The sequence below is a fragment of the Vicugna pacos genome, chromosome 10, assembly GCF_048564905.1.
Source record: "Vicugna pacos chromosome 10, VicPac4, whole genome shotgun sequence".
NCBI classification, from domain to species: Eukaryota; Metazoa; Chordata; class Mammalia; order Artiodactyla; family Camelidae; genus Vicugna; species Vicugna pacos.
The window spans coordinates 25411082-25437082 of NC_132996.1; the positions used below are offsets into that span (position 1 = coordinate 25411082).

Here is a 26001-nt window from a genome sequence, read left to right on the forward strand (position 1 = left end):
GATAAATTAACTAAAAGCACACAAGAGGGACTAAATGTTGTAGCAAAGGGCTTGGCAGTTAGTGACAGACTCAATACAAGTAGCAGACACTGGACTTCCTATGGTCTGAAACCAGCTATTCCTTAATTGTGTTAGTGATCATCTTATTGAGATAACACTAAGAAGCAAACAGTCTATAATAATTTCTAAGCTCAAGATACAAACTGAGCTAAAAGAAGACCAAAAGAAAAAAAAAAATCACTGCTTTCATCATCTCTCAGACAAGTTTTTGCATCATGATCATCAACCAGTCCCACAACTATTCTCTTTTTATAAGATACTATTATGATTGTTAACATTACAATTCTAATAATAATTGCTACCATTTACCAAATACGTACCAAGTTCAATGTTAGTTACTATTGTCAGAGACAACACTGGAGCAACAACACAGAAGTTCTAATGAAGATAATCAAGGACTGATGACATAGAAACCTATCAAAAATATAAAGTACTCTGGCATCGTCATGTATTGCTATAATATATGTAATAAAACTAATTAGTGAGCAGCAGACAAAACGTATTAAGATGTACAAAAATGCTTATACTCTTGGGACAAATAGCAACCAAACTGTTCCATTTCCCTTCTCGACACAGGAAGACATTTCTCAGTTCCCTTTTCATCTAAAAATGACAACCCAGTGCAACTGATACATGGCTAATGGAATCTGATGAAATTGATGTGGACTATTTCCATTAAAAAAAAGTCTCCCTCAAATAATGCCTCTCTCTTACCCTGCCAGAAGGAGCACTCCAAAACAGGAATCTGAATACCTGAGTCATCACTTAGAGTAGCTGCCAAGACAGTATCTGATAAAGAACACCTACACCAAACTTAATGTTCAAGAAATTTATTATGTTAAGTCACTAAGATTTATGGTATTTGTTATAGTAGCTAGCATTAATCATTCAGATTAATATAATTGTTTTTAAAATACGCAATAGTTAGAATGAACAGTAAGAATGAAATAAAATTATGTTAAAATGGTGGAATTCAGTCCTTTTTTCACCCTTAAAACTATTTTAATGCTATTTGCATTGGTGGGGGTGGTTTCTACTCTATGTAATTCCTAATTGAATCTTTCAATTAACACATACTGGTACTGAAATTTAAAAAAGAAAAAAAGTTGTTAAACAACTACTGCTTTAATAATGGTTTTTAAAAGTAATTAAAAAGATAAAATGTCATTTGAATTTTTCATCTTTGCCACAGGACAAAACTCAAATAAGTCCTTAGTACCTCTTTTTAAAATAATCCCTCCTTTGGTTAATATAAATAGACCTTTAATCACATCTTACCAAGTGTTATTACCTCATCTCAGCTGATTCTCAGAAGAATCTCCCTTGCTTAATTTCTTAAGATCTCATTATCTCCACTTGACAAATGGGAAAAGTGAGGTTCAAAAAGCCATGATCTTTGTCCAAAAATCACACATTAATGTCATTATACCATGCTTCCTCTCGTAGACTATCCAACATAGGTCAATTGATTATATCAAAGTGCCTTTTGTCCAGTATGTATTCAAAGATGCTTGCGATTTTGAATCAACTATCTGAACTTCTCTCAGAATTATTTATGGAAAAATCCACATTTCAATATGTAGAACTGAATTCAAAGAAACCATGCCATTCTTCTAAAAATGACCTCATATACACATACAGATATAAAAAGATATGAACTAGGTCTCAATTTTACCTTAATATTAAAAGAATCAATTACATTTTAAAGAAAAGCAAATTAGTACCGGATACTGGAATCTATTTTAACTGATAGCTACTGGAATAAAAGTATTAATTGTTAGCATTCCATAGGAATGATAAATTAATCAATGTAAGGCTCAGTTATCTGAAAGAACTACCTAAAAGCCATGTTTCTTCAATATATAACAACTGCTCATGAAATATTTTCAGATAGCATGACAATTTAGCTTTCTAGTAAGTAAAAACAGCAAGAGGCACTGAGAATCACTTATGTTACAAAAGAAGAGCAACGAGATGTAATTACCTGTGGGTGGCAAGTCCAGATTCTCTTACCTTTATATATCTTTTCAGTGTTACACAAGTGAAGCGTGAAGTAGGTATCAAGGAGTTGGTGGCCATTTCTATTAACAATGTTCCGGGCAGCAATGTTTCGGAGATGTCTAAGACGCCGCTGAAAAATATAACAAAAAAAGAGGAGCATTCAGTTTTTTCCTCCTATAAAACTTTCTGAAAGTTACAATTCAAAAATGAAATACAGTAAGTTTTCCCAGTCATTTATTTATTAAGCCAGCAACCTTAACCCAGGCACTTTATACTTCAGCATCTCTTCTGTCAAACAGGAATTATTCCTGCCCTATCTCATTTACGAGGTTCTTGACAGCATGAAATAAAAAGATATTAAATATTCTTGAAAAGCAAGCAAATGTAGATACAGATATAGACATCTATACAGATACATAGATATATACCTGTATCTCTTGTATCTGTATATACCTAATAGACACAGTTAGGTCTTTATACTCCTCTGTCACTACAGTGGACAGAACAATGATCTATCCTTCAACTCAAGAGAATAATTTTATGACAAATAGAATGATAATGGAACTGACTGCCTTACAAAAGCAGTATGCAGGGCTTGGATAGAAACTGAATCTGTAATGGATGCACGAATACTGCTGGAGAGATCTTTATATTATGTAGGAAGTTAACACAAGCACCTCAAGGCACCTTCAGACTCCAAGCTCTAGGATGCTAAAATCAGCAGTGGAGTCTACAAACACTCAACCTGGGTGGCTTTCCAATGTATCATTATCTCTATGCTTCCCTCCACTGATGTGTATAAAACAGAACTGACCATATCAGGCATTTTATAAGAAGGTTTACCAAAAAAACCAAAAACTCCTCCACAAATTAACCAACTATATTTAGAGCATTGATTTTTTGCCTTTTCCCTTATTTTATTTATTGCAAAAGCACTAGGGTAAGTATTTTCACTACACCATGCTTAATTAAAATACAAGGTCCTCCCAGAAGCTAGAACAGATAAAGGAAATCAACTCTGGGTAAATTACGGATATAATCTAGGTGAAGGGCAGTAAGTGTGCACGGGAGCCCTCTTGTGCCCTTCGTCTTGGCTTCTTCTTTAAAATATTCATTCCAATTTTATCATAAAGCTGCTCATTGCTTTTTTTTAAAATACCAAATTGTAATAAAATGAAGTTTAATAATAATAAGCCAACGTTGTTTTTTAGTTTTGACAAATGAAAATGGTAATGTAAGATGTTAATCTTAGAGGAAACTGCATGAAGGGAATTCTCTGTATTATCTTTGCAACTTTTCTTTGTAAATCTAAAATTACTCCAAATAAAAAGTTTATTTTTCAAAAACTTATGATCTGCCTTTTTCAGAGTTAGCAGGAGGGAAAGTGGGACAAAAAGTGCCAGTAGAACAACATTTAACAAGCATTACTTAAATAGAACTCCTCTCTTCCATTTCCACCCATTCACCTCCTTCCTTCAGTCTCCCATCTCCTTTCTTCCTCCCGTTCCCCCAAGATATCATGCAATTAAAAAGAAACACCAGAAGGTTAAACCAGAAACTCAGAAAAAGTATTATCTATGGGTGTGAGAACAGGTTGGAGGGAACAGAGATAAAAGCAAGACTTTTCTAACACTTGTTTACGTGGTTTTGACCTCTGTACCATAGTATCACTTCTTATGGTATCACCCACCTTTGCCCAAATTATTACCCTATAATCCAAGGAAATGTTAAAGAAATCAAGTGACCTATAGGATCCTCTCTGGTTCTCAGTTCCCCAGAAAATCGATACTTGACCAAAACAACGTGTAATTATACCTAACATGGAATTATGGAGAGTTCCAGGTATTTACCTATCTTCCCCAACTAGAATGTAAGTTCCATAAGGAAAGAGACTTTATTTACTGTTGTATCTCCAGCATCTAGATGAATACCTAGCAACAGCAGGCACACAACAGATGTTTTTGATTGGACTAATAAATCTCCAGTGAACTGACCCAGTCAAGAAGGTCTTAGTATGACCTAGGGCCTTGCAATGAACCTGAGAGACCTGGACCCTTAGTGGATTCTGACACCCACCCACCAGATAGAAGGAGAACACAGAGTACTTCAAACCTAAGAATGGACCTAACAACTAAAAGTGGAGACAAGTCTCAGCAATGCATCAGGACTTACCTACCTTCAACTGTCCCAGAGTGTACAACATAGTGGCAGTTCCTGGCCTGCTGGAACCATCTAGCATAAACACACTGCTTTAGATCTTGTTTAAACAGAAGTAAACATCAGATTATCTCTTGAGTGGCGCATCTAAAGAGAGTTAACTTCAACTCTGTCTTATGATCCAAATTGGCTCAAATATCTCAGAGGAGTAAAAATATCAAGTAATTAAAATTTACACAGACTTTGAAATTACTCTTTAAGCTAACATTCCATGCAGCTTCTTTACCATCAATCTCCTTAAACTTTCTCAAGTGCTCTAAGCTTTCATGATTATAAAATGCTCTTTCCGTATCTTTTTTCTGGCAGCCACACTGAGCTCCAGAAACACCAATCCCCCAAACTAAAGCTGAAAAGATTTTAATTTTTAAGTTGGAATTAACATGGCTTTAATATCTTTGAAACAGTACCTATAAAACATTCTATATAAAACATTTTAAAACATTCACTAACAAATAAAATTAAAACCTCCTATTCAGCTTTGATTTTGAGGATTGATAGATGCTAACTAGAGCACAACTCTGTTATCTGAAATGTTGGCAGTGAGCAAGACCATTATGATCTTAAATTCCTTAACTTTTTTTTTTTTTACAAACCTCTCAAGTATAAATTCTAAAATAAGACTTAATTGGCATGCACTGTACATTTGAAACATTTGCTTAAGTAAAAAAGAATTTCTCATTAGTATGATTATAAACTGGTGCCTCTAAAAAAACCTAAAATGGTTGGAGTTTTTTGTTAATGCTCTTAGAAATGCTGCTTTAAAACATAACAGTAGATTAAAGAAAAATTTCTGTTTTGTTTTGGTATTTTTTGTTTTGTCCTGCCCAGCATCTATTTGGTTTAAAAAAAAAATGCACAACAACAAACCTCAGCTACTCCTTTGCAGAACCTCCCTCCCCTACTATCAATCCATTTACTTCCTGCAGAATTAACTCCACCTCCACCTCCAAGGATATTCATGTGACCCAGATCAGGCCAAGCCAAACAGCACATTCCATCCCCCTGACAGAGTGGGGACCATGGAAGACCCAGTTGTATTAAATTGTTGATAGTCCCATATTTTTCCCTACTAGCCTAGAACTTGGAAGGACACGGGGCTAGAGATGCTGGCAGCCATCTTTCTATCACAGCAAAACCTAAGAATGAAACCGGCAAGTAAGAGAGCAGAGTCAAGAGATGTGGAGCAAGATAGAGGTATGGGATTATGAGATACAAATTACTATGTATAATACAGACAAGCAAGGAGGATATATTGTATATCACAGGTAATTATAGATATTAGCTTGTAATAACTATTATTGGAATATAATCTGTAAAAATACTGAATAACTATGCTGTACATCTGAAATTAATATTGTAAATCAACTATACTTCAAAAATACATACATAATTTTTTAGAAAGCCCTGCAGAGAGAATTTAAGTCTCTGGATCAAATCATACCTAAAATGAGAACTACAATGACAAACACCAGCCCAGTCCCTATAAATCTGTCAAAGACTACAACTAGGAGAAGACTTAATTGTACTGTTTATTAAGAATTCATTCCATACCAGGTTAACAGATGAGGAGTAACATTCTAATTTAAATGTACAAAGTACAAAGTACAAAGAAATGTTTCATTTTGTTAAGTATCATTTTCAGAAAATGATCATTTCTGTTGCGTCAATCCATTTTTGTTGATATAATTTTGAACTACAACCTAGGTGATAGTAAGTCAAATCACACTTCAAAATGAAAACCCCCAAAAAGAAATCCAAAGCAATTTTCAGTGGTAAAGTACACCATTAGGGTTCTATACTCCTCCCAAATGTTACATTTTCCTTGCCAGCTTCTAAAATTTTCTGGCTTCTGAGGTATAATAATGACCAACGAGATAGATGGTGTCTTTGATCTTGTTACTCATCACTGCTGGAGAGTGATTCAGGGAGGCTGATGGCCAAAAGGAGGAGGAGGAAATGGTTTCATGCACCCTCCCTTCCCTATACCCCTTGCTTAAAAAACAAGAGTACTGTGGTTCTTAAATATAATTACTCCATATATTCTCACCATCACCAAACTAAACTACCAAACCACACACACCTTTTGACTCCCAAGACCACAGTGAGGTACCTTCAAACAAATCTGAGTCTAATTTGTTTAGTCTACAAGAGCTATTACAAATCAATAATATAGTTAATAATCTAAAGTACAATTAAAAAGGGAGCAAAGGATATAAAAAGGCCATCCACAGAAAAAGAAATGGAAATGGTCAATAAATATATGAAAAGATGTATAATCATACTCATAATTAAAGATCTGCACACCAAAGCAAACATTTCACCTTGCAGTAGATCCTAGTTCCCAAGGAATGGCAGCACCAACACATCCCACCCCACATGCTCTCCTTCACTGTGATGTTGCCACTCCCCCACTACAAAGTGGGGTCTATGTTCCCTCCGCCTTAAATGAGGGCAGGTCTGTGACCATGGCAGAAATGACGCCATGTGACTTCTGAAGCTAAGTCATAAAATTACCTGGTCCTCTTTATAGGATGCTCTTCCTTAGACTCCAGTCACCCTCCTGTGAGGATGCCGAGCAGCCACATGGAAAAGACTGTGTACGTTTTCTCCTCAGACCCAGCTGAGAAAGCCCAGCTATACCAGACACATAAGCCTTTGAGAGGCCAGAAATGACATCAAGTAACGGACACATAGATGGTTCCCACCAAGCCGAACCAAACTGCATATTCATGAGCAAAATAAATGATGATGTTGTTTTAAGCCACTAAATTTTTTGTTCCTCAGCAATAAAAAACAAAGAGACCTATCTGATTAAACAGATTATTGTAGTCTCTGCCAGAGTTGACACTAGTAGGAAAACAATGTCTGGGAAAATATAAAATGACCCATTTTGGAGGGAGGGCAATTTAGCAACAATTACCAAATTTTTAATTGCATCTAATATTTGACCAAGCAATTCCACAACTCACAGAAACGTGTGCAAATACTGGATCTAAAAACAAAAACTGAGTAACTACTCTTAATTGCGGTATATTCATACAGGGGAAAATTACATAATCATTACAAAAACAAAGTGCTCATATGAAACACAAACATAAGAGCAAGAAATTTTGAATGTCCACATAAATAAACATTACTGTACACCCTGAATGATGTAGATCAAAGGTTGGTCAACTTGTTCTAAAAGGATCAGAAAGTAAGTATTTTAAGCTTATCAGCACATTCTGTGTCTGCAAATTCTTTGGGTTTTTATTTGTTTGTTTAGAATCCTTTAACCACGTAAAAACCTTTCTTATTTTATCAGTTGTTACAAAACCAGTGACCATTGGCCAGTTTGCTGACTCCTAGTGTACATAATCACTGAATTATGAGATCATTTTAAAAGTAGCATTGTTTAGCAATGTAGTAAAACTTGTTCTGAACGCCTTTCCCCGTTCCTGTTTTCAACTGATTTCTTTCTCAGGTCAGGCATTTACTCTCAGCCTGGAACCAGGCTAAATGGCCTGGAAGAATTAAGGCCTAGCTTAACTCAGATTACAGCTACGTTGGTATACCTTTTTGAGGAGCGACAAAAGAAAACCTGAGAGAAAATGAGTTTCCCACAATTCCACAGAATTGTTTTTGTAATGGTTATGTAATTTTCCTCTGTATAAAAATGCTGAATTACCAAATCAAGAATTTAAGCTTGATAAATTAGGTCAGTCTTTTTTAAAAATACAAAAGCCCCTTCTATATTATAGCACTCTCAATCAGTTAACTATTTTTTCTAATCTTTTGATCCTACCTGAAAGACTCACTGTGAAAAGTTTTGAAAGAACACAAAAATGCTTTAAAACCAGCGCTTGGTGCTAGCGGATAGAAAAGCAAATGGTGCCAACAGTCAGTTACAGATTTAAACATACAAACCACCAACTCTAATCTCTCATAAAATACTTTATAGCTCCGGTTCCTAATTGAGAACTTTCTCTGGCACAAATTACACAACCTTGGAACCAAAGCCCTCATTTTGACATTAACTCTGCTCTCACCCAAGTTCAAATCAGTCCCAGAATTTAATTCAGTCATTAACTAAGCACAAACATTCTTCTCCACAAGATAAGACAAAATTATCTCTGAACTTTCTACATTTCTTATACATTTTGACTCCGGGTTTGTTTGTTTGTTTTAATCTCCACCCTATTCAGCCCCAATATTGGGAGAAAATCCAAACTTGCCCTTTCCCCCCATGATTCCTCTGGGGAGTGCTGCTCTATGAAACAGGCCTTCGTAGTGACAGATCAAGTACTGTTCTCCGTGTATGTCTCTCATTCATTCTCCCTCTCTTGTTCCCCTTTTCTTCTATTTCACCTGCTGTTATTTCCTTTACAGAATAAGCTAGTAACTGTGAGGATACAAACGTGGCATTCTCCAGTTTCAGAGTAGATGATCTAACTAAAGAACTGGAGTTTGTACACACGAAAAAGCCAATCTGAGGTAAAAATAACCAGCATATATTTTCAATGAGCATTTATTAAAGAACTATTATTTTAGAAATGTTAAGACCAAAGAAGATCCCTTACGCCATACACAAAATGAATCAAAGACTTAAACATAAGACAAGATACAATAAATCTCCTAGAAGAAAATATAGGCAAAACATTATCTCACACACATCTCAAAAAATGTTCTTCCTAGGGCAGTCTACCCAAGCAACAGAAATAAAAGCAAAAATAAACAAATGGGACCTAATTAAATTTAAAAGCTTCTGCACAGAAAAGGAAACCATAAGTAAAACAAAATGACACCCTACAGAATGGGAGAAAATTTTTGCAAATGATGAAACCGACAAAGCCTTGATCTCCAGAATATATAAGCAGCTCATACGACTCAATAAGAAAAAAATAAACAACCCAATCCAAAAATGGGAAGAAGACCTAAACAAGCAATTCTTCAAGGAAGACATACAAATGATCAAAAAGCACATGAAAAAATGCTCAATATCACTAATTATCAGAGAAATGCAAATCAAAACTACAATGAGGTATCACCTCACACCAGTCAGAATGGCCATCTTTCAAAAGTCCACAAATGACAAATGCTAGAGAGGCTGTGGAGAAAAGGGAATCCTCCTACACTGCTGGTAGGAATGCAGTTTGGTGCAGCCACTGTGGAAAACAGTATGGAGATTCCTCAAAAGACTAGGAATAGACTTACCATATGACCCAGGAATCCCACTCCTGGGCATATATCCAGAAGGAACCCTACTTCAAAAACACACCTGCACCCCAGTGTTCACAGCAGCACTATTTACAATAGCTAAGACATGGAAACAGCCTAAATGTCCATCAACAGATGACTGGATAAAGAAGATGTGGTATATTTATACAATGAAATACTATTCAGCCATAAAAACTGACAACATAACGCCATTTGCAGCAACACGGATGCCCCTGGAGAATGTCATTCTAAGTGAAGTAAGCCAAAAAGAGAAAGAAAAATACCATATGAGATCACTTATATGTGGAATCTTAAAAAAAAATGAACATAAATACAAAATAGAAACAAACTCACAGACATAGAATACAAACTTGTGGTTGCCAAGGGGGCAGGGGGTGGGAAGGGACAGACTGGGATTTCAAAATCTGTAGATACTAGCAGGCATATGCAGAATAGATAAACAAGATTATACTGTATAGCACAGGGAAATATATACAAGATCTTGTGGTAGCTCACAGCAAAAAAAAAATGTGACAATGAATATATATTATGTTCATGTATAACTGAAAATTGTGCTCTACACTGGAATTTGACACAACATTGTAAAATGACTATAACTCAATTGAAAAAAACAAAAAGTCCAAAAAAGAGAGACACAGAATTACACAGGATGACCTGGAGGATAAAAACTGGAAGACAGAAGACAGCTTCAGGAGTCCAAGTGTTAAGAGTAACATCATGCCTGTACTTTGCTTCAAAATAACTGGGTGAAGGAGGGAGGACAAGTAGTTAGGTGTATGGATAAAACAAGATCTACCAGGAGGTGACAGTTATTAAGTGTAATATTTAGTCATAGAAATATACACATGTATATTTCATTATTCATTGAAATATTCATAATAAAAAAGGTTTTAAAGTAATATCAATAAGAACAGAAAGAAAGGATAAGACTACATAGGAACCTAAAGACAAAAATGGGCTTAACGAGGAGACTAATTAGATAATGGATATAATTGAGAATGAAGAGAAGATTAATAAAAGAATTGAAGGAGTTAAAGGGCCCCCTAGGGAAATAAGAACTAATCAATAAAGGTGTTAAGCAATAGAGCTATCAGGAAAGGGAAAGGGAAGGAAAGAAAAGAAACATGCGTATATATATATAGGAAACATACCCTATACTTTATATCAAATTCCAGTAGCTTAAAAATATTCAGATGTAAATAACTGAAGTATAAAAGTACCAAAGAAACTACAAAGAATTTTTTTAAAACCCCAAAGGTATAAGAATGACATAAAACTCAGAAGCTATAAAAAGAAAAAAAAATCAACAGAATTAACCATATAAAATGTTTTTAAATAATGCATGGCAAAAACTATCATATGCAAAGTCAAAGGGAAAAAAACCTAAGAAAAAAATTTAATTCACATAACAAAGACAATTTCACTAAAGCATAAAGAGTTCATGGAAGTCAGTAACAAAACAGTCCAACAACACAATAGAAAAACTGGCAAAGAATGTTAATGGATAATTCACAGAAAATACAAATAGCGCTTCAATAAGATTCTCAGCCTCACTCATAAGAGAAATGCGAATTAAAACTACACTAAAATTGGCACAGACCACAGAGTCTGATAACATATTCAGAGGCAAGGCATTGGGAAAACAGACACTTTGCTGAAAAAAGTGTAATTGGTAAAACCTCTAAGATGGCAACCTGGCACTATCTACCAAAATCACAAATGCATATATTCTCTGACCCAGCAATTCCACTTCTGCATTTGTGTTAAAAATACACTTGCAGATACACAATATGACATATGTAATACACTATGGTTTACATTAGCAAAAACTGGAAATAATTTAAATATTCAACCATAGGGGACTAGCTAAATTACAATACGTATATCCTGCAGTGGAATGCTATGGGGCCATAAAGAATAAATCACGTGGCAGCTTTTTCAGCACTGATAATGGAACATATCAAGATAGACTATTCATTTTCAAAAAAATAGTACAAAACGATTTATACAGTATGTTTAACAAGTTATTATTTGTGTTCATAGGGAAAAAGAATATAATTATGTAAGATGCATAAAATATAACACTGGTTGCCTAAGGGAAGGGAAAAATGGGTATTTGGGGCACAGAGTGGTATGGGGACTCTTCATTGCATCCTCTTTGAATTACCTTTGAATTGTGATCCACATGATTATCTATTTTTTAAAATAAAACTAAATTTATCTTTTTTAAAAAACAGAGATGACAACCAACCTTTAAGCACAGGTATCTGTGATAGCCATTACCAGAAGCAGTATGACACAGTTTTAACAGACTCAAGTTTTAACTAGAGTCAAAATCCTGAACTCCAGGGTGGTTCTAACCACTCACTAGTGGGCAAATCACTTACTTTCTCTGAGTCTGTTTCCTCTTCCATAAAATGGAGATACTTCCTGCATGCTTACCTTTGTGGGTTATTTTAAGGATCAAATGAAATAATGGACATAAAAGCTCTCTGAAAAATTGTGAAGTACTTTATAAATACAAAGTATTAACAAAAATAGGGATGTCAAGAAAGGGATGTGGTTATCAGTATAAAATGACAAATTGGTTTAGGCATTTCTAATCTGAAGTAAAGGGACAGATTTAGAATTCATCTATCTAAACAGAGGTGATAAAAGTCACAAGAGTATAACACATCTCCAAAGGACAAACATTCCATAACCAGGATTACAGAGCTGCAGAACTGGGAATGATCCCAAGGGTTATCTAAGCCTTTGCTACTGGGTATCACCTGGGCATCTGATGGAAATGCTGGCTCTCAGGTCCCACTACAGACCTCACTCAATCAGAATGTACATTTTTAACATGATCCCCAGGTGATATGGATGCACATTTTGAGTTTAATAAGCATGAATCTAAGTTATTTTACTCACTTTTAAGATAATAAAACTGGGGCCCTAAGTAAAGGGGCCTACCCACGTTTACACTGTCAGCAAGCAGCAAAATCAAGATCTGGACCCAGGCTGCTCTCCTAGGCTACGTGTACATGTGTGCATGTACACTAGGTATTTGCTTCCCTGAAATCCAGTTTCAAAACCTTTGAGACATCTTTGCCTGGCAGATGCCCTTGCCCCCACTTCCGCTTCTAATCAGCCATCCAGCCCATCAATTCTTTCTTCACAATATTTCTGGCGTATGTTTCTTCTTTTCCACACTTTTCACTCATTGCCCTGAAGCGACTGCTGTGTATACTATGAAAAACCAGCTTCCTTCTTTTATGCATGCATCAACTTCCTCTTCTGCAAACAAGAGCTCACTTACAAATAGTAAACTCTTCATAATTCCTTAAGAAAGTGCAAGGCATTATAAAGCACTAAATGTTAAGATTTCAGGCAAAAATCTATGCTTAAAACCTACCAAGATTAGCAAACTATAACTTGGTAATTCCAACACAGATGCTTCACATCTTCGTTTCCATTATTTCTTTCCCATTACCTCCTTCTCTTTGCCTCAGAACTAACCCAGGTTGCCTGTATCTAATGAGGTCCTCCCACTAAAAACAAGCTTTACTAAAAAAACCCAAAGGCCCTCAATCTACTTTCTAGTACCATCTTTGATCCCAATCTGTCCCAATAAGCTCTCAACATTCACAAACAACCTCATGTCTTCATAATTCTCTCCTGTACGTTGTACCGTAACAAACCAAAGTATTTCAAGATTTCTTGAGTAACCATGATATGCCAGGACCACACAATGAAACAGAAGACTCAATACCTCTGAATACTTCTCCTACATAAATGCAATAACATTAAATTAAAATGGGTCTCTGCCCCATTTCCATTTCTGCACCAAGAAGCTTTGACTTTTTTAAAAGCAAATAATATAGGAAAACTTTTATAGATACTCAGCCACAAGAACAGATGAACAGATTAAGACACCCACAACATGAAGACTAACTCCTGTGCAACAGCCTGTACAACATAGCACTGGGGTAAACAGTTCTAGAGACGCCCATCTACCAACGGAGTTCAATCAAATCAACCTGAAAAAAACAAACAGGGTGTGCTTCAGTTCAAAATCAGATTGTGAGCCACTTACTCCAATTATGCCAAACATTGTTTTTGTGTTGTGGTATAAACTCAGCAGACTTAGGTTTGAGTCCCAGCCCTGCTATTTCACTTAAGAATGTAACTAAACTCTCTGAGCTTCAGATATCTCACCTGTAAAATGGAGCTAGTAACAGTTTCTACCTCAGAGAGCTGTGATGAAGAGTAAATGAAGGAACTGCAAAGCACTTAGACACAGTGCTGGCATGTATGACAGTTTAGTAACGTTACTATTTTCATCAATCACCTTACAGTTTCCTCAGCTTTTAGTGATCAGTTTACCTGTAGCTTCAAAAATCTATCCACTTAACTCCAGCTATACAAGTTTGTGAAGGTAGAGACAAAGATGAAATTGGAAAACTGTTACTTTTTAAAAATTTTTTTTGTAATTAGGTAGGGAGGTAATTAGGTCTATTTATGTATTTATTTTTAGAGGAGGTACTGGGGATTGAACCCAGGACCTCATGCATCCTAAGCATGTGCTCTAGTGCTTGAGCTATACCCTCCCCCCGGAAAACTGTATTTTAAATCCAAGAAGCAAACGGAGTAAGACAGTGGGGAAAGCTCTGAATTTAGAACCAAAATAGCTGGGTGTGAACTCTAGCTCTTCCACATTCTTCTCTGGGCCTTGATTCTCTCACCTGTTAAATAGGGGGGATGGTTCTAACTACTGGTGCTAAAAATTCTGTAAGAGAGGTTTTAAAGAGATTAGTTACTAAAAACACAAGGCAGCATGGTGAAAGAAAAAAAGGTAAGAGTGGAGAATTCATTCATGAGTAATTTTGTAAAGGGTATTTCTGTAACAGTGTGTGACAACGAGCCATGATTCTTGGCTGGAGGAAAACATGACAGCAAGTGTAATCACAAAGTTGGACTAAAATGAACGTCTACAATTAAGTGGACAAGCGTCAAATCATTCATCAAGATCCAACTCACAATCACTACTTTTGATTCATCCTTCCTGACCTCCCTTTCCAAACCACTGCCCCAAACCAAGATGATTACTTCTCCCATCCATGCCATGTATATATATTATATTATGTACATGCCACCATCGCAGCACCCACCACAATCATACTTTATTGACAATGTCCGTATGCCTGTGTTCCCCGCAAAAGAGGGGTGATCCTTAAATACAGCAACCAAGTTTTATTCCTCTTTGTACCCACAGCGCTGAGCACAGGCCTGGCACAAAGTAGGTGCCTGTAAGTGTCTGATGGATGAACTAATGAGTAAACCATAGGTAAGATTAGATATTTCACTGTGCCATAAGACAGCAGCCTTATGTGTACAGTAACATTTAAAGTTGTATTTTATAGCTTTTAGTAGCAGTTATATTTTATCACAACTCTTTGCCTTTCTGTAGCCTCAATGACTATAAGCTCCTTAAGCACCAAAACTGTCTTTTTATCCCATGTGGCTGTTGTAGAGCCACACAGATATTCAACGAATGTTACTTGATAGACTAAAGGAATGATGAATGAATGACTGTTTCACCTTGCCGCACAGCTCAGGCCTCAGTCTTACCTTATTTAGAAACTTCATCGGCAGTCTTCTTTCCCCACCACTCTTATTAATCACTCTTCTCACCACTAGTCTCTCCTCAAAACTAACCTTCCACTCTTGCTTCCGGTTCAATGCCAAGGGTAGACTGGTAAAGGTGGAGGGAGTGCTAAGAGCAGGGAAATCATTGTTTTACCACAATCACAGCCAAGATTAGCTCAGACAAAAATTATCAGTGGGTGATAAACCTAGAATAGGAGGAGTAGGATATATGCCTGGTCCCTAAGTGTCTCCTGTTTATTAGTTAGTTGCAAGGGCAGACACACACACACACACAGAATTATATAGTTGAGAAACCAGATAATATCTTGACTGAGTGACCAAAATAAACATTACCAACGAGAGACAAATGGGGATCGCGTGCTTCCAGAAGTGATACCCTATCAAGGACATATCACCACATATGAAATTCCAATTGAGAATGTATAATCTGAATCTAATCATGAGGAAACATCAGCTAAACAGAAAATGAAGAATGGTCTATCTTAAAAAGAGAGGAAGGGGTTTGTATTATGACACTGACATTAAAGAGACTAATAATAATAATAATAATAATAATAATAATAATAATTGAAGAAATGCTCTACCTTAAGAAGAGATAAGGTGACTAAATGCAATACCTGACTCGAGACTGGATCATGAACTAGAGGAGGAAACTTTCTATAAAGGACATTATGGGATCAACTGACAGAATATGGACCACGGATCAGATAAAAGTATTATATGAATGTTAATTTGCTGAAACCGGTAACTATACTGTGGATATAAGAGACAACATATCTATTCTAGGAAATATATACTCAAGAATTTAAGGATAAAAGGTCATGGTGTACGTAACTTCAAATGATTCACATACAAAAATACTTATCTATATCTGTATGTATACCGGAAGAGAGAGTTGCACATGATAAAGCAAATGGAATAAAGTTAACAATAGATGACCCTGGGTAAAGGGTATAAAGGTGTTCCTGTACAAGTTTTATTTTTACATTTTTTCAATAACCTTGAAATTCTAAACAAACAGAAAGTTTAAAAAAGAAAAGAAAAACAAGTCCTAGCTAAGAAAAGAAAAGGTATAAAAGGTATAGCGGTTGGGAAGGAAGAAATAAAACTGTCTTTATTCACAGATGACTTGACTGTCCATGTAGAAAATCTAAGAAAATCGACCAAAGGAAACCTCCTAGAACTAAGCAATTATACCAAGATTGTAGGATACAAGGCTAATTTACAAAAGCCAACTGCTTTCCTATATACCAGCAATGAACAAGTGGAATTTGAATTTAAAAACATAATACCATTTACATTAGTACCCCCAAAAAAATGAAAACTACATAACTCTGATGAAAGATATCAAAAATGAACTAAACAACGGAGATACATTGTATATTCATGCATTGGAAGATTCAGTATTGTCAAGATGTCAATTCTTCTCAACTTGATCTATAAATTCAACGCAATCCCAATCGAAATCCCAGCAAATTATTTTGTGGATACTGACAAACAGAATCTAAGTTTATAAAAGTCAAAAGACCCAGAACAGCTTACACAATATTGAAGGAGAAGAACAAATTTAGAGAACTGACACTACCCAACCTCCAGACTTACAATAAATCTACAATAATTAAGACAGTGTGTTACTGATGAGAGAAGAAACAAGTAAATCAAAGGAACAGAATAGAGAGCCCAGAAATAGATCACATAAGTATAGTCAACTGATCTTTGACAAAAGACCAAAGGCCATACAACAAAGCAGATGGCCTTTTAAATAACAAATGGTGCTGGAACAACAACTGAACATCCATATGCAAAAAAAAGAATCTAGACACAAACCTTACACCCTTCATAAAAATCAACTCAAAATGGATTATAGACCTAAATGTAAAACGTGAAACTATAAAACTCACAGAAGATAACATAAGAGATATCCAGGTGACCCTGGGAATGGCAATTATTTTTTAGATACAACACCAAACACGCTCCATGTAAGAAATAATTGATAAACTGGACTTCATTAAAATTAAAAAGTCTGCTCTGTGTAAGACAATGCCAAGAGAATGAAAAGACAAGCGACAGACTGGGAGAAAATATATGCAAAAGACAAATCTGACAAAGGTCTGTTACTCAAAATATACAAAGAACTCTTAAAACTCAATTTAAAAAAAAAAGACAATCTGGTTGAAAAATGGGCCAAAGATTTTAACAGACACCTATCTCACCAAATAAGATATACAGATAGCAAATAAGCATATGAAAAGATGCTCCACATTCATTTCTCATTAGGGAAATGCAAACTAAAACACCAAGATACCACTCACTACACACCTACTAAAATGGCCATATGATCTGAGCCTCCCTGAGGCAGAGGGAGATTAAGTAATTTCCAGACTACCAACTAGGAAACTGTGGGACCAGGATTTGAACTAAACATCAGGCTCTAGAATCCATATTCTTCACCACTGTGATGTACATGGCAGAAACTCAAAAAAATTACAGCTGTTGAACAGATGATAGTCTATAACAGCGTTGAGCACAGTATCTGTGGAATGAAAACGTTAGGGACAAAAAGTAAAGCAACTGCAACTGAGGAAATGGAGGCACAGAGGTTAAAAATGCGCAGAGATACAGACACCCAATCTTCCCACTGTGAAGTTAAGAACCGAAGACCAGAACACAGTGCTTTTCTCAGTTAGTTACACCCAGAACCAGCCTTACAAGTCTTCCTAACGCACCATATTAAAGAAATAATTATTTCCTTTTAGGAAATTATAAAACTGTATTCAAAAATACTCTGGTACTCCAACAATAAGAGAAGTTGGAGAGACATATGCAAGAGTCTAATGCAGAATTTGGTACACAGCAGAAATTTAGTAACAATTAATCAAATTTTCCATTTTAACAGATTTTATGTTTACTTCTAAGTACCAATTTATTTTCTTTTTATATGTGATATAACATCTAAAACGCACTGCCTATTTTTGCTACCTCATTAAAAAGGATACTGATAGTGTAACCTTTTCTTGAAAATTAAGGTAATAATAGTGAGGAAAAACTTTTAATAGTTTTCAAGTAGTTTTAAAATTGCTGAGTTTGTAAAATACAAAAAAAGGAAGCTAATATGCAATTAAGAAATTCTGTAATTCTAGTGTCCCCATTTAATGATCAGACTGATGTCTTCTGATAGAAATAAATGAATATCAAAAGTAAGCCAGTCACTCCAGAGCACTGGGACATCTGTTCTTTATTTTTATATTTATATTTCTTCCATGTAGGAGAAACTCCAAGTCAATTCATGAAAACAAGCCTACTATATACACAGTTCTACAAATGGAACCAATTTTATCCCGTAATGAGTACAGTCATCTAAAATATCCTAGACCTGAAATGAGCACCCCACGGCCTACCTGCCTTTCTTGCTTTGTGATCTAGTTTCAGAATGAAAAATTAAGAGTCTTCCCCATGTTGCTGCTTGTCACATATACCTCAATATTAACATTTTAGTGGATGAAAGAAGCACCAAGTTTCTCAATGACATTCCATTCATCAAGGTAGACAAAATTTTAAAAGTTTTTTTCATACTGCTAAATTATTTTCACACTGTATTTTTTTTAAAGTTTTATTTTCCTGTATTAGCTCTTACACCAAAAAATGACTAGAATTATGACAGGAAATCCCCTGAAAGACATAAGTAGGTTGGAGGAAAGAAGACATATAGTTGCTAATCGAGCGCTTACTACAAATCAGAGGGGGTACTTTATATAAGTATCTGTTGAATAAATGGATGACTCGGTCAGTTTCTTCTACTTCTGCACCTAGAATTAGTTTTGACATAGGCTAACATGAACACATCAACTACTGGCAGTTCACAGTTAAGCCCTTAGTCAAAAAAAAACCAGTATAGTCTTGTTAAAAGAGGACCAAGTTTCCCCTGAAAAAAACAGACCATATAAAGGTCTGATTTTCACTTTCACTCTTTTGTATCTTCTCTTTTTTCTTACCCAGAAGTCTACTGACAAAAGCCAAAGGTAGCTACCAGTTTCAGCTTCCCTGTTTTCCTCATTACTTTCAAAAAAGTCTGACTGCATCTTATAGGACATTCTAAAAACCAAGTTGGGAAAAAGTGCCAATATTTCAATGGACCAACAAACAGACCCCTAACTGCTGGGCTCTAATGCTCAGCTCTAGCATCAGCTGTCTCAGTTTCTCCACCAAGAAATAAACCTGATTCGAGGTTTTCAATGCCTAACAACATTACTAGTAAATGAGGTCTATGGCATCGTGGTCAAATATTACACAGAATAAAATTCCTGACCTCAAAAAAACCACAATCACCAGATGGCTGCCGTTTCAGAAATTTAAAGAGGTAAAGAATCAGGACTTTTTGATGGAAAATTCAAAAGAAGACAGACATGGAAAGTACCCAGGGACAAAACAGGAAGACTGATCACTCAAATTACAGAGGGACACTCTAAAGTTTCACTAATTCCCACCATAAAAGAGGACAGGGGGTGGGGTCTGAGGGCTTATCCTGTAAAGAAGTTTAAAAGACAGCCTTTTCCACATTTTAATTTAGCCTAAAATCCCCCAAAGTTGTAGGGATAATGTGTCAAAGCACAGAGATAAGTTTAAGACAAACAAGTTCTCAAAACACCAAGCCAAGTACAGTGGAACTTCTTATGAGAGACCCAGAATCTGGTCAGGTCTCTGCCACTAGCAGGAGGAGCAGGGCACTCAATACAGATTTGTTAAACTAACGCTTGAGGGTGGGAATAAACAGAGTGACCAAGTCTCCAGCCAGGGGAACAGTTTTACCTCTGAGGGCTTCAGATTTTACATCTATAAAATTCTATGATTCAGAATTCATGTTTCCATCTCAAAATAAGATGGAAAACAAGATCATATAGCACTAAACCAAGAAGATATACAAGGAATTACATTTCTGAAAAAATTCCAATGTCAAGTTTCCATTCTCCACGTGCTCCTCTATCTGTACAATCTAAGAATACAACTCCTAAAATACAAGACATGAAAAAAAAAAAACTTAACTGAGACATTACTGATGGCATTAAACCTAAAATAAAGTATAAAGCCTAAAATGTTTCAACCCTTCACTTAATATAAATCTTCCTTTAATTCTTCTACAACACCTCGAGTTTGTAGCCGCACTCATTCATTAATTCATTTAAAATGACAAATACTTCTTTTTCCCACTAGTAGTAATATGTCTGACAGATGAAAATACACAGATTATCAAAAATATACATTTGGAAACTATGAAAACCTAATTTTTTTTTCATTTTTACCACGCACTCAGGCCCAATTTACTAGTTTCAATTCTACTCTTACTCTATTTCCAGTCAGTTTCACTTCTGAATTTTCTGCCACAAAGTTAAGAATTGTGACCCAGTAGAGAAATTTTAAAGTAAACACTAAATAAGATCATAGCTTTTCTTTTCAAAGGAAAACTAAACATTTTCACAGGACAAACAAAGAAAACAAAAAGCAAACAAACAAAACCCTTAAATTCCTAATGGCATTTTATCACATAAAAATAATGATTTCAGGATGCTAATACTTTCTTTGTTTCTGAAGCTTCCTCATACAGTTTTGTTTACAAGAACCAAAGCAGCTCAAACATTGCTGTCATTTTATTTTATAGCTGTACAACACAACTACATATTATTTCTTTATTTGAGTCATGAGGAAGGAATAATTGTGGAAGTACTCCACAAATACTTGCAGAAGGAATAAGTAAATGTACTGAACTGCACTGCACACAGGGCAGATGTTCCCAATAAGATACAGCTCTCTCTCTGCCTTCAGTGGCCTTGTCAACAAAACAGATCTTTTGAAAACATAACAAAAAGATGATTAGACTGACAGAAGTAAGGTATCTAATAAACAGATACGTAAGGGGAAAATACAGATCACGTACACCTAATTAAGCTTTAGAAAGCTTTCACGCTTCTAACATTTTTTTCTTGTATGTGTTTTAACCCCATTTCTTTCCTCTCTCTAGGCTGTTAAATTCTTCAAAGGAAAGACCCACATACAAATAAAATCTTAAAATAAAAAATATACTGAATTCTATGTTATCAGCACAGCACTATGTACAGGTGCTGTGGGAGATAAAATAGAAAGCATGACGGTCTCAGCCTTCCACGTCACTTACAACTTTTGTTTTTCACCAGAACCCTGCAAAGAATAGGTACCTATGAGGGTGAGCATCAAAGACTGAAGCTGCAGTCCCTGTGTTGACACTCTGTGTGACTTTGAGAAAGTTACCCAGACCTTAGATTCCTCATCTGTAAAAGGAAGTGATTATTGATAGAACTCCCCCATACAGAATTCCACATAATTTATGTAGATACTGCCCTCAAGGAGGGGAGCATCAATCCCCACTGCTTAAGCATGGACAGCACAGAGTGACTTCCGCCCACAGAGGACAGTGTGGAGGAGTGAGTGGGAAAGAGTAACTTTCTGGCAGAGAAACCTGACAAACACGGCCTCACTGGTGATGCTGAAGGTTAACAGTAGAATTGGTAAGTCATGTCAACAGCACGTTCACTAGACATGACAGGATGAAAACAGCACTTTACTTCTCTGGCCTTTCTCCCCAAAATCCATAATCCTAGTCTAATCATGAGAAGAAGAAAAAAAAAATCAGACAAATTCCAACAGGGGGACATCCTATAAAATCCCTCACTAGTACTCAAAACTGTAAAGGTTATCAAAAAGAAGAGAAGTCTGTGGAACTGTCACAGCCAAGAGGAGGCAAAGGAGACAGTCGAACTAAATAGAATGTGGCCTGCAGGATGGGAAAGGATACTAGGGAAACATTAAGGATCCATCAACAGTTGAATGAATAAACAAAATGTAGTATATACATACAATGGAGTATCATTCAACCTTAGAAAAGGAGTCAAATTCTGATACATGCTGCAACACAGATGAATGCTGAAAACATTATGTTGAATGAAACAAGCCAGACATAAAATGGCAAATATGGTATGATTCCACTTATATGAAGGGCCTAGAATAAGCAAATTCATAGAGACAGAAAGCAGAAAACAATTTACCAGGGACTTGGGGGAACGGAAGAATGGAGAGTTGTTTAGTGAGAACAGTTTCTGTTTGGAAGGATGAAAAATTCCGGAAATAGAGAGTGGTGCTGGTTGCCCAACATTGAGGATGTACTTAATGCCACTGAAATATATACTTAAAAAATGATTAAAATGGCAAATTTTATATTATGTATATTTTACCATTTTTTTAAATGAAGGAAATCTGAATAAACTATAGACTTTAGTTAATGATAATCTATCAATATTCGTTCACTAATTGTAACAAATGTGCCATACTAATGGCAGATGCTAAGAATAGGGGAAAATGGGTACAGGGTATATGGGAACTTTCTATACTATCTTCTCAATTCCTCTGTAAATCTAGAACTGTTCTAAAAGTTAAAGACTATTTTTAAAAACTCAAGAGAGATAAGGGCTAATAACCCTAAGATACACCACCTCCTTCTCAAAAAAAGGACACGAAAAGTGTGCTTTAAATCAACAAAAAACGTAAGTAATCAGAAAAATTAATGCCAAAGACATTAACAAGCAATTCACAAAAGAAATTAAAATGCTACATAAATCCATGCAAAGATGCTGAAACCCACTGGGTTATGTAAATATAAATGAGTTCATATACTTGGCATAGTGTTTGACATACAATAAATGAAGCTATTAAAATATAACTAATAATTAAAGAAATGCAAATTTAAATTTTTTTAAATTCATAGAAATGTACATGCCTATGTGTATATATACATACATATATATATATATCTCCTCTAAGTAAATGATTTCAAAGGTACCTGTATATGAATATTCATTGCAACCCAGTAACAGAGAAAGACTGGAAATAGCTGAAAAGTCTACCAATGGGAGTTAAACAAACATAAATGAACATTATTATACAAAAATGTGGTAGATATATACATATATATTCCATGGATAACTGTCTAAGAAAAATAATGAATTGCAATTTTTTTTTAAAAAAAGAAGGGATTAAACCAAATTAAGACTACTTCATCTGGGGTTTTCCATTTATACTTCAAGGGACCCAAAACTGTATGCAAAACTAAGCATTTATGTATATAGTGACCCAAAAAGGGTCACTAAACAATCACTAAAAAAAGCCTCCCCAGCTCTGAGTAGCTGAGAAATGTAGTTAGGTTATATTCAAGGGAGGAAGCCTTTGGGGAGGAAAAAAATGTTCTCAATCAAGCTTTTAAGAACATATTAAATGCCTATACCACAAAACACAGATTTTTATTTCAAGATTCTAAACCTAAAACTGTGAAGGAAGTTACTCTTCAGATGAACTTATATTCAGTAGCTAATTACAAACCTCAGCCAAAAATTAAAGAGCAAAAACAGTCTTCAAACTGTGTGACTGGTTCATGCTTAAATTACAGTTTAGGTAAGATGCTACAGAAGCAAAAGGAGACAAAGATTAAGTAGTAGTCCCGATGGCACAAGCAGCTATTAAGGACTGGAGATGGTACTCACACGTGTGTGAAGGTTCAGAAGTTAGGCAGCCTTAACTAAATGTTTTCTTTACGTTGACTAAAATAAGAAAAATAAGTTAGGTCTTAAACATAATTTTGTGGGTTTTCTTTGGGCAAAAACAAAACAAATCTCTGGAAGCAGATTAGGGGTGGGGGGAGTACAATACTTTAGGAACTAATACACAGTAAATTAATATTTTAAACAATACAGCCACTAGAATCAATGGGACTTAATGAACACTGAAATAAAGGAGTAGATAATAGCCAGGATACTCTCTATCTTAAAACAAAAATATACCTTAGGATATCTTAGAATAGTGGTTCTCAACCAGAAGTAATTTTGTCCCCTAAGGGGCATTTGACAACATCTAAAGACATTTTTGATTGGCAGGACAGATGGTGCTGCTGGTATATTGTGAATAGAGGCCACAGAGGCAGCTAAGCATCTTTTAGACCAACCTACCCACCCAAAATGTCAACAGTGAAAACCTCTGCCTTAGAAATTGGCCAGGAGTTGAGGGGGGCGGGGCGGAGAGGAGAAGCCACTGAATCTATGCTTTGAAAAAATCAACTTTATGGTAGAAATCCTAAATCAATAGGGTTTGTTTATCTGTTTAGAAATATTGACACCTTATCAAAGCACACGGAATCTATTAAAATAATACGATTTTCAAAATATTATTTAAAAGAAAGTTAACTGGATTTCCAATTTATCTAACCCTTTGAAATTGTACAAAAACCACAGGCAAAAAAGACAACAAATTAAAGCTAAAAGAAAAAAGTTTCACTAACACACACACATACACACCCACACACATACTCTATGACTCTCACAAACAATACTGAGCAAAAGAAGAACACATTTTGAATGATTCATTTATATACAGTTTAAGAACATGCATAAGCTTTCCTCCTACATTAGGTATCAGAATATTGGTTCCTTTGGAGAAAAAGGAAAGACAGAGATGGGAATGAGCATAAGGAGGTCTTCTGAGATGCTAATAATTTTGTATTTCTTAATCTGGGTAGTACTTATATAGCTTTGCTTTGTCACAATTCATCAAGATATGTACTAATACTTGGTACACTTTACTGTATACAGATAACACTTTAACAAAAATATTTACTTTTTTAAATGTTATATATTTATATCCTAAAAACTTCAGTATTTTAACCCTGAAAGCAAAATTAATGTCAAGAGCAAAAGTAAAAGTGCTTTTGTTATATAGGCTGCCTTCCAAGAATTCAAGAAGGATGACACCCCCAGAAAGCTGTAAAAACCATACTCAGAGATTACAGAGCATTCAGCCATACACTTAAGCCACTATACATCCATTGGCACAAATCCAAAAATTGGACAAACGCTTACAAATGCAGTTGGATTTATTCCATGGACAGTTTGTTTGGATTATTTTCCCCAATGCTAACTGTGAACTGTTATCAGAGAACAGGCTCTGTGAAACAAATGATGCTTTCTCTTTCCTAATCCCACACTTTCCCAAAGCTCTCTCAAACTAAACCCCTCTTGGCTCTGGACTCCTCAGGATTTCTCCAGGATGCCTGTAACAGTGCCCATCATTGCCTCTCCCAGTAATCACTCTCACAATCCACCTCTCCTCACACACGAAAGTTCACACTAATGCTCATTTCAGAGGCTAGTCTCCCCCACCAGACTTTCACTCTTCCCCAGCACCTCGTAAATACAATCCAAATTTCACTACCCTCAAACTCCTAATATTCTCCACAAACTCCCTTCCCAACAGCGCCACAAGACCAGGGCACATGCTATCCCAGTCTTTTAAATCCTCTTCGACCACACAGAAAGCCCTTGCTTCTGCAAAGGGCTCAGCTCAACGGCCATCACTGTAGCTATGATCTCCAGCTCTCCTCTTCCCTTTAGCACTGCCCCCCACACTCTTGCACTTTTCTTGTATTCAAATCTATCCCATTTCCCATCACTTGCTGCCCCCAACCTCTGCCCTCAACCTCTGCTTTCCTAAGTACTAAAACAGGGATGGGCAGTTGGAGGAAGGGTATGAAGAAAGGTGCTCTGTCCTGTGTGAAGACAGTGGAGAAAAGGTTACTCAAGTCTGCAGCACAACAACCATGTGCTAGAGCTACAGTCAGACTCTGGATTCTGAAATCCAGCCCCATCACTTACTAACTGCAAGGCTTCGGCCAAGCAATTTTACATATTTACACCTCAGTCTCCTAAACTACAAAATGGGGCTAATAAAAATAGCTATCTCTGGGAGTAGCATATAGCTCAGTAGAGCGAGTGCTTAGCATGCAGG

At 35.8% G+C, this 26001-nt stretch overlaps 1 protein-coding gene across 2 annotated transcripts in view; it reads right to left on the minus strand.

Annotated features, from left to right (window-relative positions):
* The window catches only part of UVRAG (UV radiation resistance associated), a 253659-nt gene that overhangs the window by 226238 nt on the left and 1420 nt on the right, over nucleotides 1-26001 (minus strand). Inside the window, exons 1-2 of one of the 2 annotated variants that reach the window (XM_072969171.1) lie at nucleotides 4238-4367; nucleotides 2074-2191 (exon numbers count right to left, since the gene is read on the minus strand). In XM_072969171.1, the coding sequence (XP_072825272.1) occupies nucleotides 2074-2191; nucleotides 4238-4300 (181 nt within the window). In that variant the 5' untranslated portion in view covers nucleotides 4301-4367. Of the gene's footprint in view, nucleotides 1-2073; nucleotides 2192-4237; nucleotides 4368-26001 lie in introns of those variants that run through there. The other variant, XM_006203319.4, reaches the window with a different exon arrangement.